This window comes from Alosa alosa, chromosome 6, assembly GCF_017589495.1.
Source record: "Alosa alosa isolate M-15738 ecotype Scorff River chromosome 6, AALO_Geno_1.1, whole genome shotgun sequence".
Lineage (NCBI taxonomy): Eukaryota > Metazoa > Chordata > Actinopteri > Clupeiformes > Clupeidae > Alosa > Alosa alosa.
The window spans coordinates 10,010,081-10,028,511 of record NC_063194.1 but is presented as its reverse complement, the minus strand read 5'-3'; the positions used below and the strand labels follow the sequence as shown (position 1 = coordinate 10,028,511).

The following is an 18,431-nucleotide window of genomic DNA, read 5'->3' as shown; positions in this document are numbered from 1 at the left end:
AAACAACCATTTCAAGGACAAAAGACTACAAAAGTTCAGTATCTGGGTAGCACAGATGGACTCAGCCTACAGCTTCTTCATTGCATGGCAAACTACTTTAACCCTTCCTATTATATCAGAGCAGTGTTTCTATGGATACAGGCCATAAATCAGCTAGATCATTTCTGGGGTTGTGACTCACACAACCGTTTCTGAGACCACTTGTAGTTTTCAATCTCTCTCATTTACAGGGGGTCTACTTTGTTAATGTCTCTTTCTGTACACCTAGAGTGCTCAGAAGATGAACTAATAATTATACACCAAAAGAAATAGACATAGTTAAAATGGATATCAAATAAATAGATATTGAAATGATGAAATATCACACGATGAAGATATAATGAAGATAAAAAAAAGTTTGATAGGAGGATAGAGTTTATCATTTATCTAGGTAAATCAAATTCTGAATTTTCCCAAACACAAAACTGCAAAGTTCCTTTATATACAGTAAATATATATCTACACATGAAAAAAATAATAATAATAGTAAGTTGGTTTTATTTGAGCATAATTGTATCTGGAAAAGGAAGTTCACATAATTGTATCAGAGAAAAGGAAGTTCACTAAAGTGTGTCTCAACACTGGGCCCATTAGTGGGCTGTGCAGAGCAATTAAGTGGGCCGGGAAATGTTTAAACGTCATCAATTTGAGACGCTCAGTTTGACAAGCTAATGTTCTATGCCAGTGTTTCTCAAAGTGTGTTTCGCAAGCTATCCCAAGTGGTCCGCGAGCAGACGTGGTAAAATATAATATAGATGAGTTGTTTGCAATATTGAACCAACTTGTATGTAAATCCAAACAGTTAAGTAAGCTATGCCAGTTTAAATCATAATCTTCTGACACAATAAACAAGGTGCAAAGACCATAAGCAGGTGGTTCAGTGAGTAGGCCTATTGTATAATACTGTTGAAGTAGGCCTCTTTTTTTCCGTGAGGTTTTTTTTTTATTGGTTAAGTGGTCCTTGGTATGAAAACGTTTGAGAAACACTGTTCTGTGCTGTGGTGCACGTAGGATAGATAGTGATGTTAGTGACAGGCCAGTTCGGAGAAACACCATCTACCTGTAGATGGTGCAGCTTGGACAAATCATCAGTGATGGACCCAAGGTCATTGGGTGTGTCAAGTCTTTGATCATCAGACACCCTCACCTGGGCGACCCAACCGGGGATGATCAGTTTCCCCGGCTTGTGTCCAAGTGGCACGCTACACCATGGATCCCCCCTCTTCATCCACAACCACCTTTTCTACAGCTTCAGTGATGTTCCTGGTGGCTTTTCTCTTCTGCAATCCTCTGATGCCAAGGAGCCTGAGTGCCCGGTGCAGAGACTGCCCAGCGAATCCCCTGCAGCCCACCTCAATACTCACAGCGTGCCTTCCACCCATTCCCTCTGCAGGCCTCTAGCAGCTCAAGGTATTTGGCCTTTTTCCGCTCATGGACTTTCTACATCCGGTCCTCCCAGGGAACTGTAAGTTCCAACAGCACCACTTGTTTTGAGGAGTCAGATGTTAAAACCAAGTCAGGCCTGAGTGATGTCCTAGCGATGTGCTCCGGGCACTTCAGCTGTCTCCCGAGGTCCGCTTTCAGCTGCCAATCACACGCTGAGGTTAGCAGCCCTGTTGAGGTCTTCAGCCCTGTTTGTGTTTTGTCTCCTGCCCTGACAAAAGCGATGTTGTGCCTTGCTGGGAGCTGATGCTTGCTCTGCTGAATACCCGTGATGATGGTCTCCGCTACTGCCTTCAACACCTGGTCATGGCGCCATGTGAACCTCCCTTCTCCCAGGGCTTTTGGGCAGCAGCTTAGGATAGGCTCCAGGGAGCCTCTTGCTAAGCACAATGGGCACGCAGGTGTTTCTGCCAAGCTCCAACAATGCAGATTGGAAGGGCTTGGGAGGACATCGTACACAGACTGAATTAACCCTTAAAGGAGTACCGTCACACTGGTGTGACGGGAATGTTGGGAAATTAACATTCTAAAGAATATCTGGGTTCATTGAATTCAACATAGAATTTTAGAACCTTCAATTGTTGCGGAACTTAGAATGTTCAAAAACCTACACCTTTAAGGGTTAAGAACTTGAGTCTCGCTGGTTCTGCCTTTCAAAGTCCAGGTGATCTTCCAGGTAGAAACATGGTCCCAGTTGGTCCAAGCTCCTTGCTGGCGCATGGTCACTGTGCTGCTGGGGGGCTCCTCCTCCACCCCTGCACAAATCTCATCCTGGATTAGCCGCCATTTCTCTCTCCCCTGAACACTGTGGTACTGTGGTCTTGTATGACTACCAAGCCCTGCTCGTCCGACTGCTACGGAGCCTACCAGAACGCCATGCCTTAGCCTTGCTTCTGCCTGCTCGACTGCCTCCTGAGCCTGCCACTTCCTCCCAGTTTTCACTATGATGCCTGCAGAGGAGATTCTGGTGTCAACAGAGTCTCTGTAAAGTAACACCTCCCTGGCTCCTCTGTCAGACCGGAGAAGGGAAGCTGGAGCTTGTTGGTGTGCCCATACAGTGCAATGCTGCTGAGGCTCTTTGGCAGGGCCAGCCACCTCTGCAGGAACTGGCTGATGTTTTGATCGAAGCCCTCCACAGTGGTTATTGAGACTTCATATACCAGCAGTGGCCAAAGGAGTCTTGGCAGGATACCGTGTTGGTGCATCCATACCTTGAACTTCCCTGGAAGCCCTGACTTATCCATAGCTGATAGCCATGTCTTCAGTTCCTTCTGTGTTGACTGGACCGCTGCGGTGTCTTTCAGGGTCTCGTTGAAGATCTTCCCCAAGCTCTTCACCAGCTTGTCAGACACTGGTGGGATTAGAACTCCATCCAGGTAGAAGCGATACTTATCTGTCACCCTCCCTTTCCTCAGGACCAAGGACCTAGATTTGGCTGGCTTGAAGGCCATTCTTGCCCACTTGATTAGCCTCTCCAGCCCGCGGAGAAGCCAGCGGCCTAATATTTTACCTAAAACTACTAAGGTTCTGCGAAAATACAATCTGGATTCCATAAAATATGAATTTGTCAATGGAGGTGATGATATTGAGTCCAAAGCGCAGTGTATTGCATGTGTATTAATGCTGTCAAATGAGCCTTCAAAACTGAAGCGGCATCTGGAGACAAGCCGGTTAACTACTTCAAAAGAAAAGATAGATAGATAGATAGATAGATAGATAGATAGATACTTTATTGATCCCCAAGGTCTCAGCAGCAGCATACATACAACACAAACACATTCTTTAACAGCAGAAAGAGTAATTAAAGTATATAATATAAAAACACAACTAAGCAATAAGGACAGTAGAAGATAAAGAATATGCTAAATATACTAAAATACAAATTATACTAACACTTAATACAATATATAAAAATATACTAAAATACAAATTACAAAAATACAAATTATACTAACACTTAATCTAAATAAATTCTAAAAACAGTATCCACATAGTGGTGATTAATAAATCAGAGGCGCTTGCAATGACTGAGGCAGGGACTGAGCCTGTGATTCTCTGTGCATAGTCAAAGTCAAAGTCAAAGTCAAAGTCAGCTTTATTGTCAATTTCTTCACATGTTCCAGACATACAAAGAGATCGAAATTACGTTTCTCACTATCCCACGGTGAAGACAAGACATATTTTACCAATTTAGGTCCACAGACAAACATAACATTCAAGTAAACAAAAAAGTAAGTAAATAAGTAAATAAGAGGGCACATATAATAATGAAAAAATAAGAGCAGCAAAATGTGGTTGAAATTGTGCATAGACAGTCAATAAAAATACTAGTGCAAATTCAGGCCAATAAAAGGCTTGGGTAGTTCTGTTTGACCTAAGTAAGAAGAAAGTGGCATAGTGGTGCAAGTTATGTAAGAGCAGCAGAAGTGTTGTGTTCAGGACAACAACACCAGTTGTAAAGTGTACAAGTGTGCAAGTGTGCAAGTGTGCAAGTGGAGTAGTGCAGGCGGCCATTTTGGGTCCAATGTCCAGGATGTTATGTAGCTGAGGGTGGAGGGGAGAGGAGGGAGAGTTCAGCATCCTTACAGCTTGGTGTATGAAGCTGTTGGTGAGTCTGGTAGTGGGAGCGCAGGCTTCTGTACCTCTTCCCAGAGGGCAGTAGATCAAACAGATTGTGAGCGGGGTGACTTGCATCACTCACAATTTTGGTCGCCTTAACTGGGTGAGGTGGGTGGTGAAAATGTCCTTCAGGGGAGGGGAGTGAAGCACCAATAATCCTTCCAGCTGTGTTCACTATGCGCTGCAGGGCTTTCCTGTTGTATTCAGTGCAGCTTCCGCCCCACACAGCGATACAGCTGGAGAGGATGCTCTCGATGGTGCCTCGGTATGGTATGGTAAGGTATGGTAAGGTATGGTATGGTAAGGTATGGTAAGGTATGGTAAGGTGCTCTAAGGTGCTCTGTGTGAATGAGTGTCATGGTGGTAGTGCAATGGTGATAGTGGTCATGGTGATAGTGCAAATGAGTAAGTCAACAGTGCAACAATGCAGAAATAAAGTAAAGTATAGTCTATATATCTATATATTCAACTATTTAAGACAATGTATAAGTGTGGCCACAGTTCAGCTGTGGCATGGAGGGGGGGGGGGGGTATGCATATGTGCCGATGTGCTAATATAGCACGCAAACAGTGAGGCATAAAGACAGTGGTACAAGTGGCTAGTGGACAGACAGTACCAAACATGGAGGGGGTGAAGAGGCAGACAGACTATGCAGAGAAGTCTATCTCTCCTCTTCCCTTAAGTGAGGCATTGAACAGTTCAATGGCCCTGGGGACAAATGACTTTCTCAGTCTGTCAGTTGTGCAAGGCAGTGAGCGAAGTCTCCAGCTGATCAGGCTCTTCTGCTTAACAATAGTGCTGTGGAGTAGGTGACACTCATTGTCCAAGATGTTGATCAGTTTGTTCAGGGTCCTTTTGTCAGATAGTGAAGTGATGCACTCCAGTTCAGCTCCAACTAGCTTTCCTTACCAGCCTGTCAATTCGCCCCACATCCTTCTTCCTTGTGCTTCCTCCCCAGCATACTACTGCATAAGAAAACAGACTTCAGGCTATAGAAAAAATCTAGCCCAAAGTGGGGATCTTTTTTAATGGGCCTTGGCCTGTTACAAGTATGAATAGATGGGCTTTGAAGCAGAGAAGGTTGAGAACCCCTGCACTAAAGTATTTAACAGAATTTATATAGATTAATATCTTGCTCTGTTGAAAACAATACACTGTCATTTTTATAAGAAACCATAAGGTGCATGTATAGATCACTGATGTCGGATTCCCCTCCCACACAGCACCATGTCATGCACGGCACACCTGACCAGTGACGGACTGGACTAGGGGTGGGCGATATGGACAAAAAATAATATCTCAATATTTTTGGTGATTTTGACGATGACGATAATTAGTCGATATCCTTTAAAAATTTGTTTTTGTTAAAGTCTGAGTTACTTTACAGCTCATTATTTATGAATAGCATCATTACAATAATAACCAATAACCTAACCTGTGACTTTTTAACCAAATCAACCAATGCACTCTATGACACATTTCCAATTCTGCCCCCACTTGTGTGTGTGGCAATGACATGGTGTAGCCAGCTAGCCTACATTAGAGAAGATGAATAGGCCTGACAGTTTCCCAAGAGAAAGTCTGAAGCTGAAGTTCCTTCCAAACCTTTACATAGGATTCACTGTAAAACTAAGCAGACCAACAGAGTACATCTCAGTTATTTCCTTCATGATTTGTTTAAGAGCAATCATAGGCTAGGATTCCAAGTTACAGAATAGAAACCAATGCACAGGATAATTTGGAGGCTTTTATGCTAGGCGACAGAGAAAGAGGTCGTTATGAACTTGGATGCTGATGACGTGATAGACAGGGTTGCGGGGAAGAGCAAGCTCCTTCGCACCTTGTTAACTGCATGATGTTAATTAAGACACGTTTGTGGAGCGGCTGCTCTGATGATCTATACATGGGTTTCCCGTTTACCAACAAAACTACATTTGCGCGCAGCCGTGGGGCAGAAGACGCTTGGTGGCCGTCCACAACGTTATAAACTTGAGCTAAATAGTCGGCTGCTGTAGGCCTAAGCTACAATCGGAATTGTTGGCGAAGACATGCATTCCTTTAGGGATATTGAACATATTGAACCATCGTGATTTCGAATTGATGCAGTTTTCAGCACAAAAACTCATTTTATTCGTTTCATGGAGAACACTGATCTATGCTGTTCTATGGTGCTTTCTGCCTCTTGCACCCGCATGTTTTCGTGACGTTGCATAGAAATCCATGTATTCTAGGCTATTCTTTTTTCATTTTCATATTTCATATTGCATTCATTTTTTTGGAGTTGTGCATTGATATATAGGCTATCCATGTTCTTGGTTCAGTCTTTATGCATATTAAAGTTAGAGTTCATCACCAATGGGGCTACAAACGTGTTATGTCCGTGCATGTGAAGTTATATCTGTGTGTTGCGGACACCTGCACGCACGTCCCCGTGTAGGCCGCTGGTTGGTGAAAATGCCAGGGCCGTTTTTTAATCCCAGTCCGTCACTGCACCTGACTGTCACTAGCGGTGTTTGTTGACTTAGAGGCAGCTGTGCTATTGGCAACCACGAGGGAGGCAGACAGTAAACACTCTGCCGGACCGAACAGCTGCTGGCTTTTTCGCACACTGGCCTTCAGCAGCAGCAGTAGCTGCGCAGAGAACACCCTCATACCTCACATGTGTGGAGTTGATGATTATGGAGTCTGCACTTGCAACGAGTGGCAGCCACCATCTGACCAGTGACTAGTTTCAACACAGCGCTAAGTGCCCCCTCTCTGTGCCCGGTGTCCACAGTAGTTTCCAGGGGTATCTAAGTACTGCAGACCTGCTGCAGTGTCAGCTAGTCTGTGAAAGCCCAGGGCTGCCAACAGCTGCTGTGTGTCGCCACTCTTATCTGTTGGAAGCTAATGGGCTGATATCAGCAGAGTGAAGCCTGAGGGCAGATTGCCTGCACAGAGGTGTGTTGAGCAGTGGGGGCACTTGGAGAGAGGCAGCAGTCACACCAGCTGGACATTCATCAAAAGCAGAGGCTCAGAGCACTTCAATTGATTTGCAGTTTTAATAGGTATTTACCTACAGCAAGAAAGCTATCTGAAGTAGTAACACAACACTCACAATTCACAAAGCTTAAAAATGGATTGCTACAAAGGGAAATATCGAGTAGCTTCATCTCTTCTTTATATGCACAAAAACAGTTCATATAAGTCTAACACAAATACATACACTTCCTAACTTGGTCCGTTGACCCATGCAGATCCTGTCAGTGCTTTTCACAGACACCCAGATGAGCCCGAGCAGTAGGCCAGAACTTCAGGGTTTGGACTTCAACCCCAGACAAAGGGCCAGCTCGTTAATCTGGATCTTCCCGTCGTTGTTGACGTCGCAGTGGCGCAAGAGGATGGCCCGAAGCTTGTCCAGCTCAGGTCCAGTGATGTTGGGCTGGAGGGCAGAGAACATGGCAATCTGTTTCCTAATGTGATCAATAACGAACTACAACCTGATTTCAAGACACCACAGAGATGATATTGAACAGTGTTGACCCCATGACTCACCCTGACCAGCTCCATCATGTCCTTTACGAAGCCGTCCACCTCCGGCCCCTCTAGGGCTCCAGTCTTGCTCTGGAACACAGAACCCATTAGGACCAAACGGAATAACCCAATTTAAGAGAGCACTAAGACTGATGTGACTGAGCAGAATCATACGAGCCACAGACATAACAAAGCTAAACAGCATGGAGACCAGTAGAGAGGAAAATAAATGGACACAGAACACATCTGAGAATGATAGGAAAAAAAGAGATGGCTAGAAATAGTTGCTAGGCATCAGTCTTAATATCAGCAAACTGAATAGGGGGACTTGCTGTTTCAATAATGGACCCCACGAGGTCCAGGAGAAACATAATAGGCAACATAGTTTCATTATACTGTTCCCAGGATGTCTCCCTCTTTAATAGTAAGTACTTACAACATCATAGTGGGAAAATATCTTTTCAAAGTCACGTTTCCGATCCTCTTGACTGGATGCCTGTGAATATCAGGAAAAAATGTTTTCTTTTTCATGTTTATTTCATTGTGCATTGTGGCAGTGGAAGAGCAGGAAGCATAAATGAAGATTTACACATTTAAGATGAAAAGTTCAGTTTGTTTCTGGCTCTATGGCTGGATTACTGGCAAAGCTACAAGGACAACAACTCACATCCATCTTAAACTGCAACAGGAAGTTTTCTTGTAAAGCCAGAATCCTGTAAACATATACAAAGGTGAACATCACGCAGCGTTTATAACACATGTAGTATACATAAGGCTTAACTGTTACAAGGATCATCTGATATTCCATACATTCATCGTAGGTTCACTGAGAAACAGGTAACCTAAACCGACTGTGGTCGACATAATGGGTTTGGTTAACCACTGCCAAACATAGATACAATGAGAATTATAAGCCTCTTTTCAATGTTGTACAGTACATACTAGATCACACATACAACAGAAGTGGCTGGTTGGGGTGCCAGTCTTTTTGGAAGTTAATTTATGATTAATCGCTAACAGAGAAAGGAGCAGTGCTGCAGTGAGAAGTGAGATGTAAACTGTAGGATTCCAAATGGACTTATTACATTTGCATTAGTGATGCACACAAAAAATGCAATCTCACTCGTTTAATAAACAACTGGCAATGCTTTCATCCTTTTAGGAGCATCAGTCCTTACGGAATGAATGACTGAGTGAGGCATTAGTAGATCATGCAGATAATGAAGATAATGACTGCATTAGGGGTGTAATATTGGTCAATAGTTTAGAGAAAAACAAGAGCTGAGTTCCTTGTCAAGAATGAATCAAGCCCTGTAGCCACATGGGGTTCCCGTACATTCACAACAGTGCAGTCTGCTGTTATGTGATTTGGGTATAAACATTCAGGGATGTACATACCTGGCTAAATCATTTAGATCCAAACGCCCATCTTTATTTTTGTCAAAAGTTTTAATCTGTAAAGACACAAGGCAGGTATGTACATGATTTTAGTGGGTTCACACACAATTATTAGCACACAGAATGGAATTTTGACAAACATTATAAATTTGCACATATAGGTAGGTACTCAATATTATATTCAAATGGACAAGGAATCTAACATTAATATTAAAATCAGATTAGTTTGCTGACTAATGCTGCTCTTCACATGCCAGCTTGAATCTGTGCTATAAACTAAATCTAAATCTTAATCTAAAATCTTTTTCAAGAGAGCGACAGTATATCTATGTACTGAAGGAGATATTTGCAAATCCGATTTTAACTGATCCTCAGTCTTACATCTCAGTCTTTATGGAGACCTGCAAGCAAAATGATTGTTCTCTGCATAGGGCACTCTGGAGAGCTTTTTTTTAAAACTAACAATCATTTCTGTGGATAAAAAATGGTAGCCTTCAAGATACTATCTATAACCAGTAGAAATTGTGACTTATGTCAAGTCAATTTCTACCCTCACTTCAGACACTTCCAAGCACGCCTTCCACTGCATTAAAAAAACAACTCTGGTCAATAAATTCAAATTTGCCACAATGTTGCAAGGATATCATATCCATTTCAATCTACTGCTCAACTATCTATGACAAAGGCATGTCTCCCAGTCATGGGTCTCTCAAACAGGAAATAATATCACTCAACACACTTGTTTTGGTTTTGGATTGTTTTGCATGCAATAGTCTCTGAGAATGCAACATTTCAAAGGCTGGCACGTGTGTTGTCTTGGTTATAAGGAAAGAGTCACAATTTTAATGTGGGCCTGGAAAGTATATGTTGCTTAGGAAGCTGTGGTTACCATGGCATATATGTATTCATCCAACTTAGAGGAGGGGACATCTTTTTTATGCTGGGCAAACAGGTCCTTTAGGAAACTCTGATGGGGGGGAGAGAATAAGTTAAGTATTTGTTTACTGATAAAAATACAGGACAACCAATGACTTGAATGGATAAATTGGCATCATTTCATGTCCATTATAATAACAGCTGTGTCAACTCTATTTTTCACAAATAAATACACAAATGCACAGACATAGCATCTAAGCAGGCACTTCAAGCATTTCAGCTAAGTGTTAAACACGGGAAGTGCCAAATGTCACACTTACTCTTAGGCTTTTAAGAACACAGACAAGGCCATGCATGCAGGCATCTGCAGTATGTTGCAATGTGAAAACATGGAGAGGTTTAATAATGATCAATTCATCAGCTAAGATACAATTGCAGGAAAAGACATTCCACTTATGGAGATCTGAGTCTGTAAATGCATGCATGCATGTCTGTTTAGAGAACAAGAGCTCTGCTCATACTAGTAGTAACTCTTCTCTATTCTCTTTTTGATTTCCTTTTTCAGTCTACTACTTTTCTATTACATCACATTTTGTTATTGCTTTTCCATGTAAATAATATAAGCTTTTACATACAGTGGGTTGCATAAGTATTCACCCCCCTGCTAAAGTTGACTAAAAAGAGGAATAAAAAATCATCTTTTGGAAATTGATCTTAATGCCTTAATTTAAAAAATGAGGAAAACTCCAACCTTTAAGGACACCAATTTTCTTTGTGAATGAATAATGTATCGTAAATAAATAAATATTCTTCATTAAAATACAGGGTAAAATACAGGGTGCTCTGTTCTTCACTTCACTGTTCTTCACATCTGCACATTTTTTTGATATCATCCTATGGTTGCTGAGTGACATTCAAATGAGTTGATGGTCACATTTTCAGCGGTCTCTTAATTATGAATATGACTGTCAACCCATTCGTCACACTCAACATATTGCCACATTCAGAGAGCCCTACCACAGAGTATAAAATAAGAAGTGATAAGGCCAGTGTGCTGTGTCATGTGACTTGTGTTGGCTGTTTTGCCTTGACATTACCTTTAACTCCATGGCATTGATATAGCCACTGCTGTCCATGTCATACTTCCTCCAGATCTGTGAAGAGAGGAAGAACTCAGCTGCAGCCATCGAAACATACCACCTGTCTGGTTGAACTGATCAATCCAGTATTCATGTAAGTATTGCCTGACTATCTACACTAGTGTCTAAACAATGGAGCAATCTAGCGAGCTTAATCACTCTAATGTCACTCTGCTTCTGAGGTTGTGTTAAGTGTTTGTAGGTGGTAAAAAGAGTTTACTGGTTGATGATGTTAAATGTATACTTGTCAAATTCAACTTTTAGGGCCACAACATTCTGTTGTTGTTTTCTACTCTGGTGTATTAGAATAACAAGAATTCCTTGAATTCCAAGAATGCCAAAACCAACTTGCAAGTTGTGAGCTCACCTTCATAAAGTCAACGCTGTTATCCAGAGGGGTTTCCCTACGAAAGACCAACAGGAAGTTCTCATCCTCTGGGAGAATCATGTTTGCCAGCTAGAACAGAGCATGAATATAGAGTGTGATTCATGACATTCAAGTCACCGAGCAGTCCTCATACAGTATGCTGAACATGTGATGCTGGGGACCACAACCTGTTCAAATTAAAATTGAATACAATCAACAAAACATGCAAACTATACACTTTCATTGTGCAACCGAGGCAAGTAGATACTAAGACAATATCATAACAACCTGTGCATATATGCATATGCATAAATGGCCATCTATTAGTATCATATCCATCAGCACAGCCTCTAGATGTATACCTACATTATTAGAACAGTTTTCTGTCAAAACCTTAATTTCATTTCTAAAGGTTTCCACTCGTCATCAATTGCAGTTCTCCACCTGTTATCTATGTCCCTATAAAGACTTGCTTTTCACCACACCCTCAAAATCTCCCTCTTCTCTTCGCTCCACCCTTTAAATCACTTTCATGCCCAAGACAGCAGTTGTCCAACCACTCAAGGGTAATGCATGTGGGCAGAGAGCCGACCATTTGCGGCCCCGCCTTGGCTATCCTCCTTGTGTCTGTTTTTAACGATGTCTCATATGCATTAGATGAATGACTTGGACTGCGTTCAAAACTCACATAAGCTAAATAAACCCAGCCTGTGCTCAGTCTGCGCCCAAGTTATCACTGCAGACCTTACGGCAGATAATATACCAAGAATAAGTGAAGACTACATTTCTTGTCTTTTATTAAAGATCAAACGTAGATGTACGAATGCTATCAAACAGAAAAACTGTGACCCATCTACTTTGTGTGGACATAAATGCAATCAGCAAGCTAACTATACATAATAGTTTTTCACTCAGTGAAGTGCTTAGTGATTCAAGTGCACCAATGTGCTGGACTATAGGGTTTTGTTAAGTGTGGATTCAGTGGGTTTACAGGTTGAATGATCGGTCACTACGCTTCTTGAGGTATGCTACATTAAAAGAAGTTGACTGATTTATGTAATTTTAGGTTGATGACCATGTCTGTTTCTGTTAGACCCTATTACCATGGCAATAGTGTAAACCAACCCACTCAGTTAAAACACACTCAGGAAGTGACAGTTATGGCTTCAAAATTGTGTCAGAGATAATATCAGAAGACCTCACCGTCTGTGCAACAACAGTCCTCACGACAGCTAGCACACTGACACATAAAGGCCCGAGGTGGTAAGAGAGGGAGTTAGCGCTCAGGTGACAGGGAACAGGTGAGGGTCAAGACTGACAGAATACCTCTTGAATTTGTAGACGCCCGTCTGCTGAGTCATCATAGGCGGACATGAAGCGCTGCTTGAGCTGCTGGACCTTCTCTTCTGTTACCTGATCCTAGTGGGAGACATGGCATTAACAGGGTTGCCATGACAGTGTTCACCGCTGGACACAGGGTGCCCTTAAATTATTATGTCACTGCTCAAGAGTGTCCCTTTTATCATGGATGCAACAAACACAGATCCAATTGAGTCATACACTTTGGGTTCAGGTCTGCGGTAAAGATGTGAATATCCTGAATTGTGAGTTCTGAAACATCATCCTGGACCTGTGCCTCGTGAGAGCTCACTGAGAACTAAACACTGTGTACTTACAGTAAGGCTGTCAAGGAAGGCAATCTGACTACAGTTTCTTGATTATCAGTATAGAAATCACTTCCTGAACAATGTCTTCCTGTTAAACAAGATTCATGAGGATATGCTGCAGAATTCATTCATTAAAACACTACACTGTAGTACATTAGGTGCCATAAACTGCAACAGAAAGTGTTTCATGTAGATCTGTCAAGTCTGTTAAGTGAGGTTCAACAGATATAATATGCTAGATAGATAGATACTTTATTGATCCCCAAGGGGAAATTCAAGAATTGACTAATTGGCTACATTGCATTTGTCAAGATAAGAGAATAATATTTAAAGCCTAAAACATAGAGTATATAACTAAATAAATGTTTGCTTTTGTGGCCACAACTCCCGCTTTTAGTGGAAGCTTTCTGGTGATATGCTGATTGCCTGTGCTGGCAATAATGAATCCCATCTCATGCAGCCACACTCTCTGACACTAAGCAGAACCTCATAATTGTGTTTTTTATTACATTATGGGTGGATCCATGTGCCCGCTGAAGCAGAATAAATGAATGTCTAAAGGATGTTATTCAACATTTCCTGACTATAAAAATGTTAGCCTGTATTTGAATGTCACACATGGGTGAAATAAAGAAAGCTATTTTCATTTTACCAACAGCTAATTTCATTTTACCAATTAGGTACCAACATCTGGTGATCTATGCAAATGATTCCATAAGACTTGTAACTGCAGAGACAATTGGGTGTCGCACCTGGGGTGCCAGTTTCTCCATCATATGCCGGAAAAAATCGTCGAGTTCCTTCCCCTCAATATAGCCATTATCTAGGAAAAAAAGAACTCCGTTTTACATCGTCTTTAAATGCTGCCCGAGTTTTGTGGTTAAACATTCTATACAAATAGATTTATCAAAATAGAAAAGTTCTCACCATCAGAATCAAAATGTTGCCAAATTTCCAGAAATCCTGCTGCGTCCAAGTTGTCGAAAGCGCTCTCCATTGCGAAGAACTGGGCTCGGATGCCAGTCAAGTGAATGGAGAGAAGAGGCGAGAGACTTTACGCGTATGCTCTCCACTGAGAAACTGGAAGCAACTGACTGCTGTCAGCTTTTGACAACCAACTTGTGGTCAGGTTTGCGGTGCAATTATGTCCCACTTCCGGAACCCAAAGAAGTCTCTCAACATATTACTGTAAGCCTACAGACATTCACATTATATTGCACACATTTGGTACGGCACCTTTGTCAGACTGATACAAATTACTTTGCAAGTCAGGAAACCTTTTCAGAGTAAGCACAATCGCCTACTATAGCTTGATTGTTGCCTTTCCGTTGTAGGCAAAGTCTTGCAAAAAACATTTGCCAAATGAACAAATGTGAATGTATGTCTAATATTGTTTTTCTAAAAATACAATTTCAAGTGGTTGTTTTGCGGAAATAAAAGTGATGTAATTACTGCTGCAAACACGAGAACACAATGGGAAAATATGCTTTATAGCACCATCTAGTGTCTAGTTAACCACGACGCTGTCCTACCTCACAGAGTATGGGCCAATAAAACAAATGGGTAGGGTGTGTAAGGCAATAAAAATGTGTCTTCCTTACATGTCATATATCATTTCCTTAATGAAGAGTCAGTGGATTCACTTCTTCTAACCTGCTCTCTCCCTATGAACATTGTGCATGTAGATAAAGGACACAGGGTCAATTGTTTTGCTATGTAAAAGAATTTTAATTGTTATAAATATACACAAATAAATGTCCACTCTCTAGAATGCATTATGAATAGAAGGTGCCATAGTCAGAACCAGCAGGACAAAAGGGACAAACATAATGTGGTTACTTCAATAAGTAACATCAATTCAAGTTATTTTAGTAAACAATTCAGATTCATCTCACATGTTTATTTTCCTAGCCCATAAAGAAAACAATGTTCATTGTGCTTACAGCGCAACAACAAAACTAAAATTAATTGATTTTGTATGGTATTGACATTATGTACATAGAAAGAAGGATAAGCCTATTGCAATGGGTAAAAAAGACATCATCACCAACAACCAGTTTGTATAACAACAAATCATAAACTGTCTTGATGACAGTGTGCTTAGTACCATATTAATATAGGACTTTGTTTACACACACTTGTGTGCATATATTACATTATTATTTTTTTTTTACCAAGGTACTGTACATTTCACATACATATACAGACAGAGATGCACATATATACACATAAACCTTACATGCATGTCACAAACCGTAAGTGGCAAACATAGAATGGGCTGTTAAGAGGACATGTGAGAGCACATTGCTTGTCCTCTGGGAAAAGAAAACATGGCTCCTTCATTCATGAGACACAACAGAAATCTGCCAGCTGCTTTAGTTCCACACACAGGCTGAGCTCAAGAACATGCCGACTAGAACTCCGCAGTAGCACTAATAATGCAGCTGAGCACGTGGACTTGGGACTGTGTGTGCAAGCGTTGAGTGTGTGCGAGTGGGGAAAGAGAGAGAGACAGGGAAAGCAATCTAGAAAAATAGAGGCCCGAGGCAAAGAGGGGATGTGTATGAGAGGTGGTCTGTATTCCTGGTCTATATCTTGTCCAGCCATTATGTCTGGGAGGAACATCACAGTACTGACTAGCTCAGGATAGATGCCATGTCATGATAAAGATTCCATGTCAGTGCATTTGGGGGATGATGACCTTAGAGTAACTGGTTTGAACACAGTGGCTAAACGCCCTGTTCTTTTGATCACAGTGCTTTGAGCCCTTTTGCCACATTACAGGGCTGAGGTGATCCACTGCAGTAGGTCTACTGCAGACACCTGACACTTCACTGCAATGGCAGGTAACCCCAGTAAAGGACGGGATCGAGGATGAGGAGGAGGTTTTAAGATCAGTATCTTAGGATTAAGGCCTGGAAAAAGAAAATGGAAACTTCTGGAAGAACAATCAAATCTCCCTTACCAATGTGCTGGTGAAGCACAGGGCATGAGGAGTGGGCAAATCAGACAAACACTGGCCCTGCGGCGGAGAGAGAGGACAGTCCAGGACTGTCCTTTCAGATTCACACAGCACAAACTTCTAGAACATGCACACCGTCCGCACACATGCCTGTCCAAAACCTGGACCAGTACTCATGAAAACTCTTAAAAGAGTGCTGACCTGTGACCAGGGATTCCCTGCACATTACTAACCTCATTAATTCAAAGTCAAAAAGGTTAAACTGATCCCAGTTTAGCCCTCCGAAACAAAGAGAGGCCTGGTTTAAAGGGCGGAACCTGAGGGTTAACGCTACAGCAGAGGTGGAAGGCAGCTTCTCTAACAGTCTTTTAGCAATTCCTGGTGGCTCTTGTGGAGAAGGAAGGAAGTGGACACAGTGGGGGGACATCGCGTCGCTGCACATGTTTCTCAGATAAATACAAAGTCTTTGTTGCCCCCGTCCTCCCCTTTGCTCTTGTCTTTGTCCTTGTCCCGGTCAGCAGCGGGCGAGCGGTCCTTGGACTTGGTGCCATTCTCTCGGGCGGCCAGTCGGCCGGGGCCTGGGCTGGAGCTCAGTGGGGGGTCAGATGTGGACGTGGATCCCTGCTTCACTGTGTGTTCAACGGGAGAGGAAATAAAAGAGGTTACAAAAGAGCTTGACCAGCAGGGGGCAGCACTCAGGGGAGGCCTACAGCCACAGCAGTGCTCGGCTCTACACACCACTAGGCATCACATTCAGCTTCTTATTGGGCTCTGTCTACTTGACACTTTAATGAAATACATGGCAAACCCAGAATGACTATTGTGTGAAACTAAACACGTAACTTAAACAGGACATGACACTTAAAACATGACACTTAAACATGACATGTAACTTAAGCATGACGTTACAATTAACATCCATAAGGCGACAAGAAGCATTGCAGGAAGAAGCATAGAAAGGAGCAAGAATCTGAGTGCGCTAGGATGAAGATGTGATGTGGAACTGGACACACAGAGATGCAGGGCCAGTGGGTGGGTGGGGAGGCGTAGGTAGTGTGTGTGTGGTGTGCAGACTGTGTTGGTGTTGTTGGGGGTTGAGGGAGGTCTAACCGGGCCAAGTGTGTGACATCCGGCCTGCCTTCTGCAGGGTGTCCTCCTCAGCTGTGGCACTGGAGGTTCGGCGCAGGGGTCGGACCCTGGGGGCCGTGGCTGGACGCTCGGGGTCCTGGCCTAGGCTGGACGCACTACCTTCTGCTGGAAGCTCCGCTGAGGAAAAGGGGGGGGGCGCAGGCTGCCATTTAGCCTCAATCTCTAACCAGCTCCGACCTCCTGGCTACTCTTACGGCTCTTAAAGTTCTACGTTTAATGTTTTTACTCAGTGAGGATGGCTTTCTCCTTAGAGTGAAGGCTTTGTGGACTCTTACCCTAGCTCTCCCCATTTTATAGCCTAACCTTCAGAAATAAATTAGATAATCAGTCAGCAAGGTCTATGGTCTATTCTAACTACCAAGTCATTTATATTCCCCTGGTGTAACCGGTCTGTTAATAATTAACAACTGTTTGACACTAAATAAACCCACCTCCACAGTTCTGCATTGAAGAAGAACAACCACATTAAGTCCAGCTGTGAATGAAACTACGCTTCAAGTAACACTCTTTAAACAGAACTAGTAGTGTCAATCTTTACTTAACCAACATGTTTTTAGAAGAGTCTATAGTGGGGAGATGACATGGAGCCATCCTTGCTGTATAAATGTAGTGAAACCAGGCCACCACAAGCTCACTGAAAATGACTTGATTTGAAGAAAACTATATTAGATGGTCAGAGGGATATGATTTTGACCAGTAATGTAGTCTAGTAAAACAGGACATGGCCCCAGTATTCTCTTGAAATGACCAGGTATCAATGACCACAAACACCAATTCTGCAGATTCTGCACAAATTCTGCAGATTTCCTTAAACTGGGGGAGTTGTGGTGTTGACATAATGGCAAAACATGAAATGAAAAGTGAAGATGGAAAGACATTTTAAATTCAGCACAACAGAGCTAGCAGGCAAAAGACAAAAGACCATGCACTGACAGTGAAAGACGTTAACATGCATCGCACACTGACCTTCAAAAGAACCCAAAACAACCCGCATAAATTCATTTGTTAAAACCTTCTGTTCTCGAAGAGGAGAACCTCCCTAGCCAGAGGCAGCTCCTCTCCAGCTCCCTCCCCCTGGTACCTACCGTCCTGAGGGGAGCGCCGGCTCGCCAGCGTGGTCCCCTCCTTCAGTGAGGGCACTCTCTTCAGGCTGTGGGGCAAGCCAGGCCCTTTAGGGGGCGCACTAGCGCCAGGAGAGTCAGGGGCTTCGTCTGAAGGAGGAGAGGGATACGGTGTGACAGTGAGATGGACGGACGGA

At 42.7% G+C, this 18,431-nt stretch overlaps 2 protein-coding genes and 1 pseudogene across 7 annotated transcripts in view; all 3 read right to left on the bottom strand.

Moving 5' to 3' along the window:
• Positions 1-1,172: 1,172 nt before the first annotated feature.
• On the bottom strand, positions 1,173-3,035 carry LOC125295592 (annotated as a pseudogene).
• A 4,089-nt stretch (positions 3,036-7,124) lies between these two features.
• LOC125296397 (secretagogin-like) lies at positions 7,125-14,173 on the bottom strand. Its single transcript, XM_048246293.1, has 11 exons — positions 13,990-14,173; positions 13,815-13,885; positions 12,722-12,814; positions 11,396-11,485; positions 10,987-11,043; positions 9,903-9,980; positions 9,014-9,069; positions 8,283-8,328; positions 8,052-8,111; positions 7,637-7,705; positions 7,125-7,523 (listed from the first exon to the last, which is right to left on the bottom strand). The coding sequence occupies exons 1-11, from the start codon at positions 14,057-14,059 to the stop codon at positions 7,395-7,397; spliced, it is 819 nt and encodes a 272-aa protein (XP_048102250.1). The 5' UTR covers positions 14,060-14,173; the 3' UTR covers positions 7,125-7,394.
• Positions 14,174-14,778: 605 nt separating this feature from the next.
• Positions 14,779-18,431, bottom strand: part of LOC125296055 (F-actin-uncapping protein LRRC16A-like) — a 61,905-nt gene continuing 58,252 nt past the window's right edge. For 5 of the 6 annotated variants that reach the window (XM_048245703.1, XM_048245705.1, XM_048245704.1 and 2 more), the window contains 3 exons: positions 18,259-18,384; positions 17,135-17,290; positions 14,779-16,653 (listed from right to left, as the gene is read on the bottom strand). In XM_048245703.1, the coding sequence (XP_048101660.1) occupies positions 16,472-16,653; positions 17,135-17,290; positions 18,259-18,384 (464 nt within the window). In that variant the 3' untranslated portion in view covers positions 14,779-16,471. The remainder of the gene's footprint in view (positions 16,654-17,134; positions 17,291-18,258; positions 18,385-18,431) is intronic. The other variant, XM_048245708.1, reaches the window with a different exon arrangement.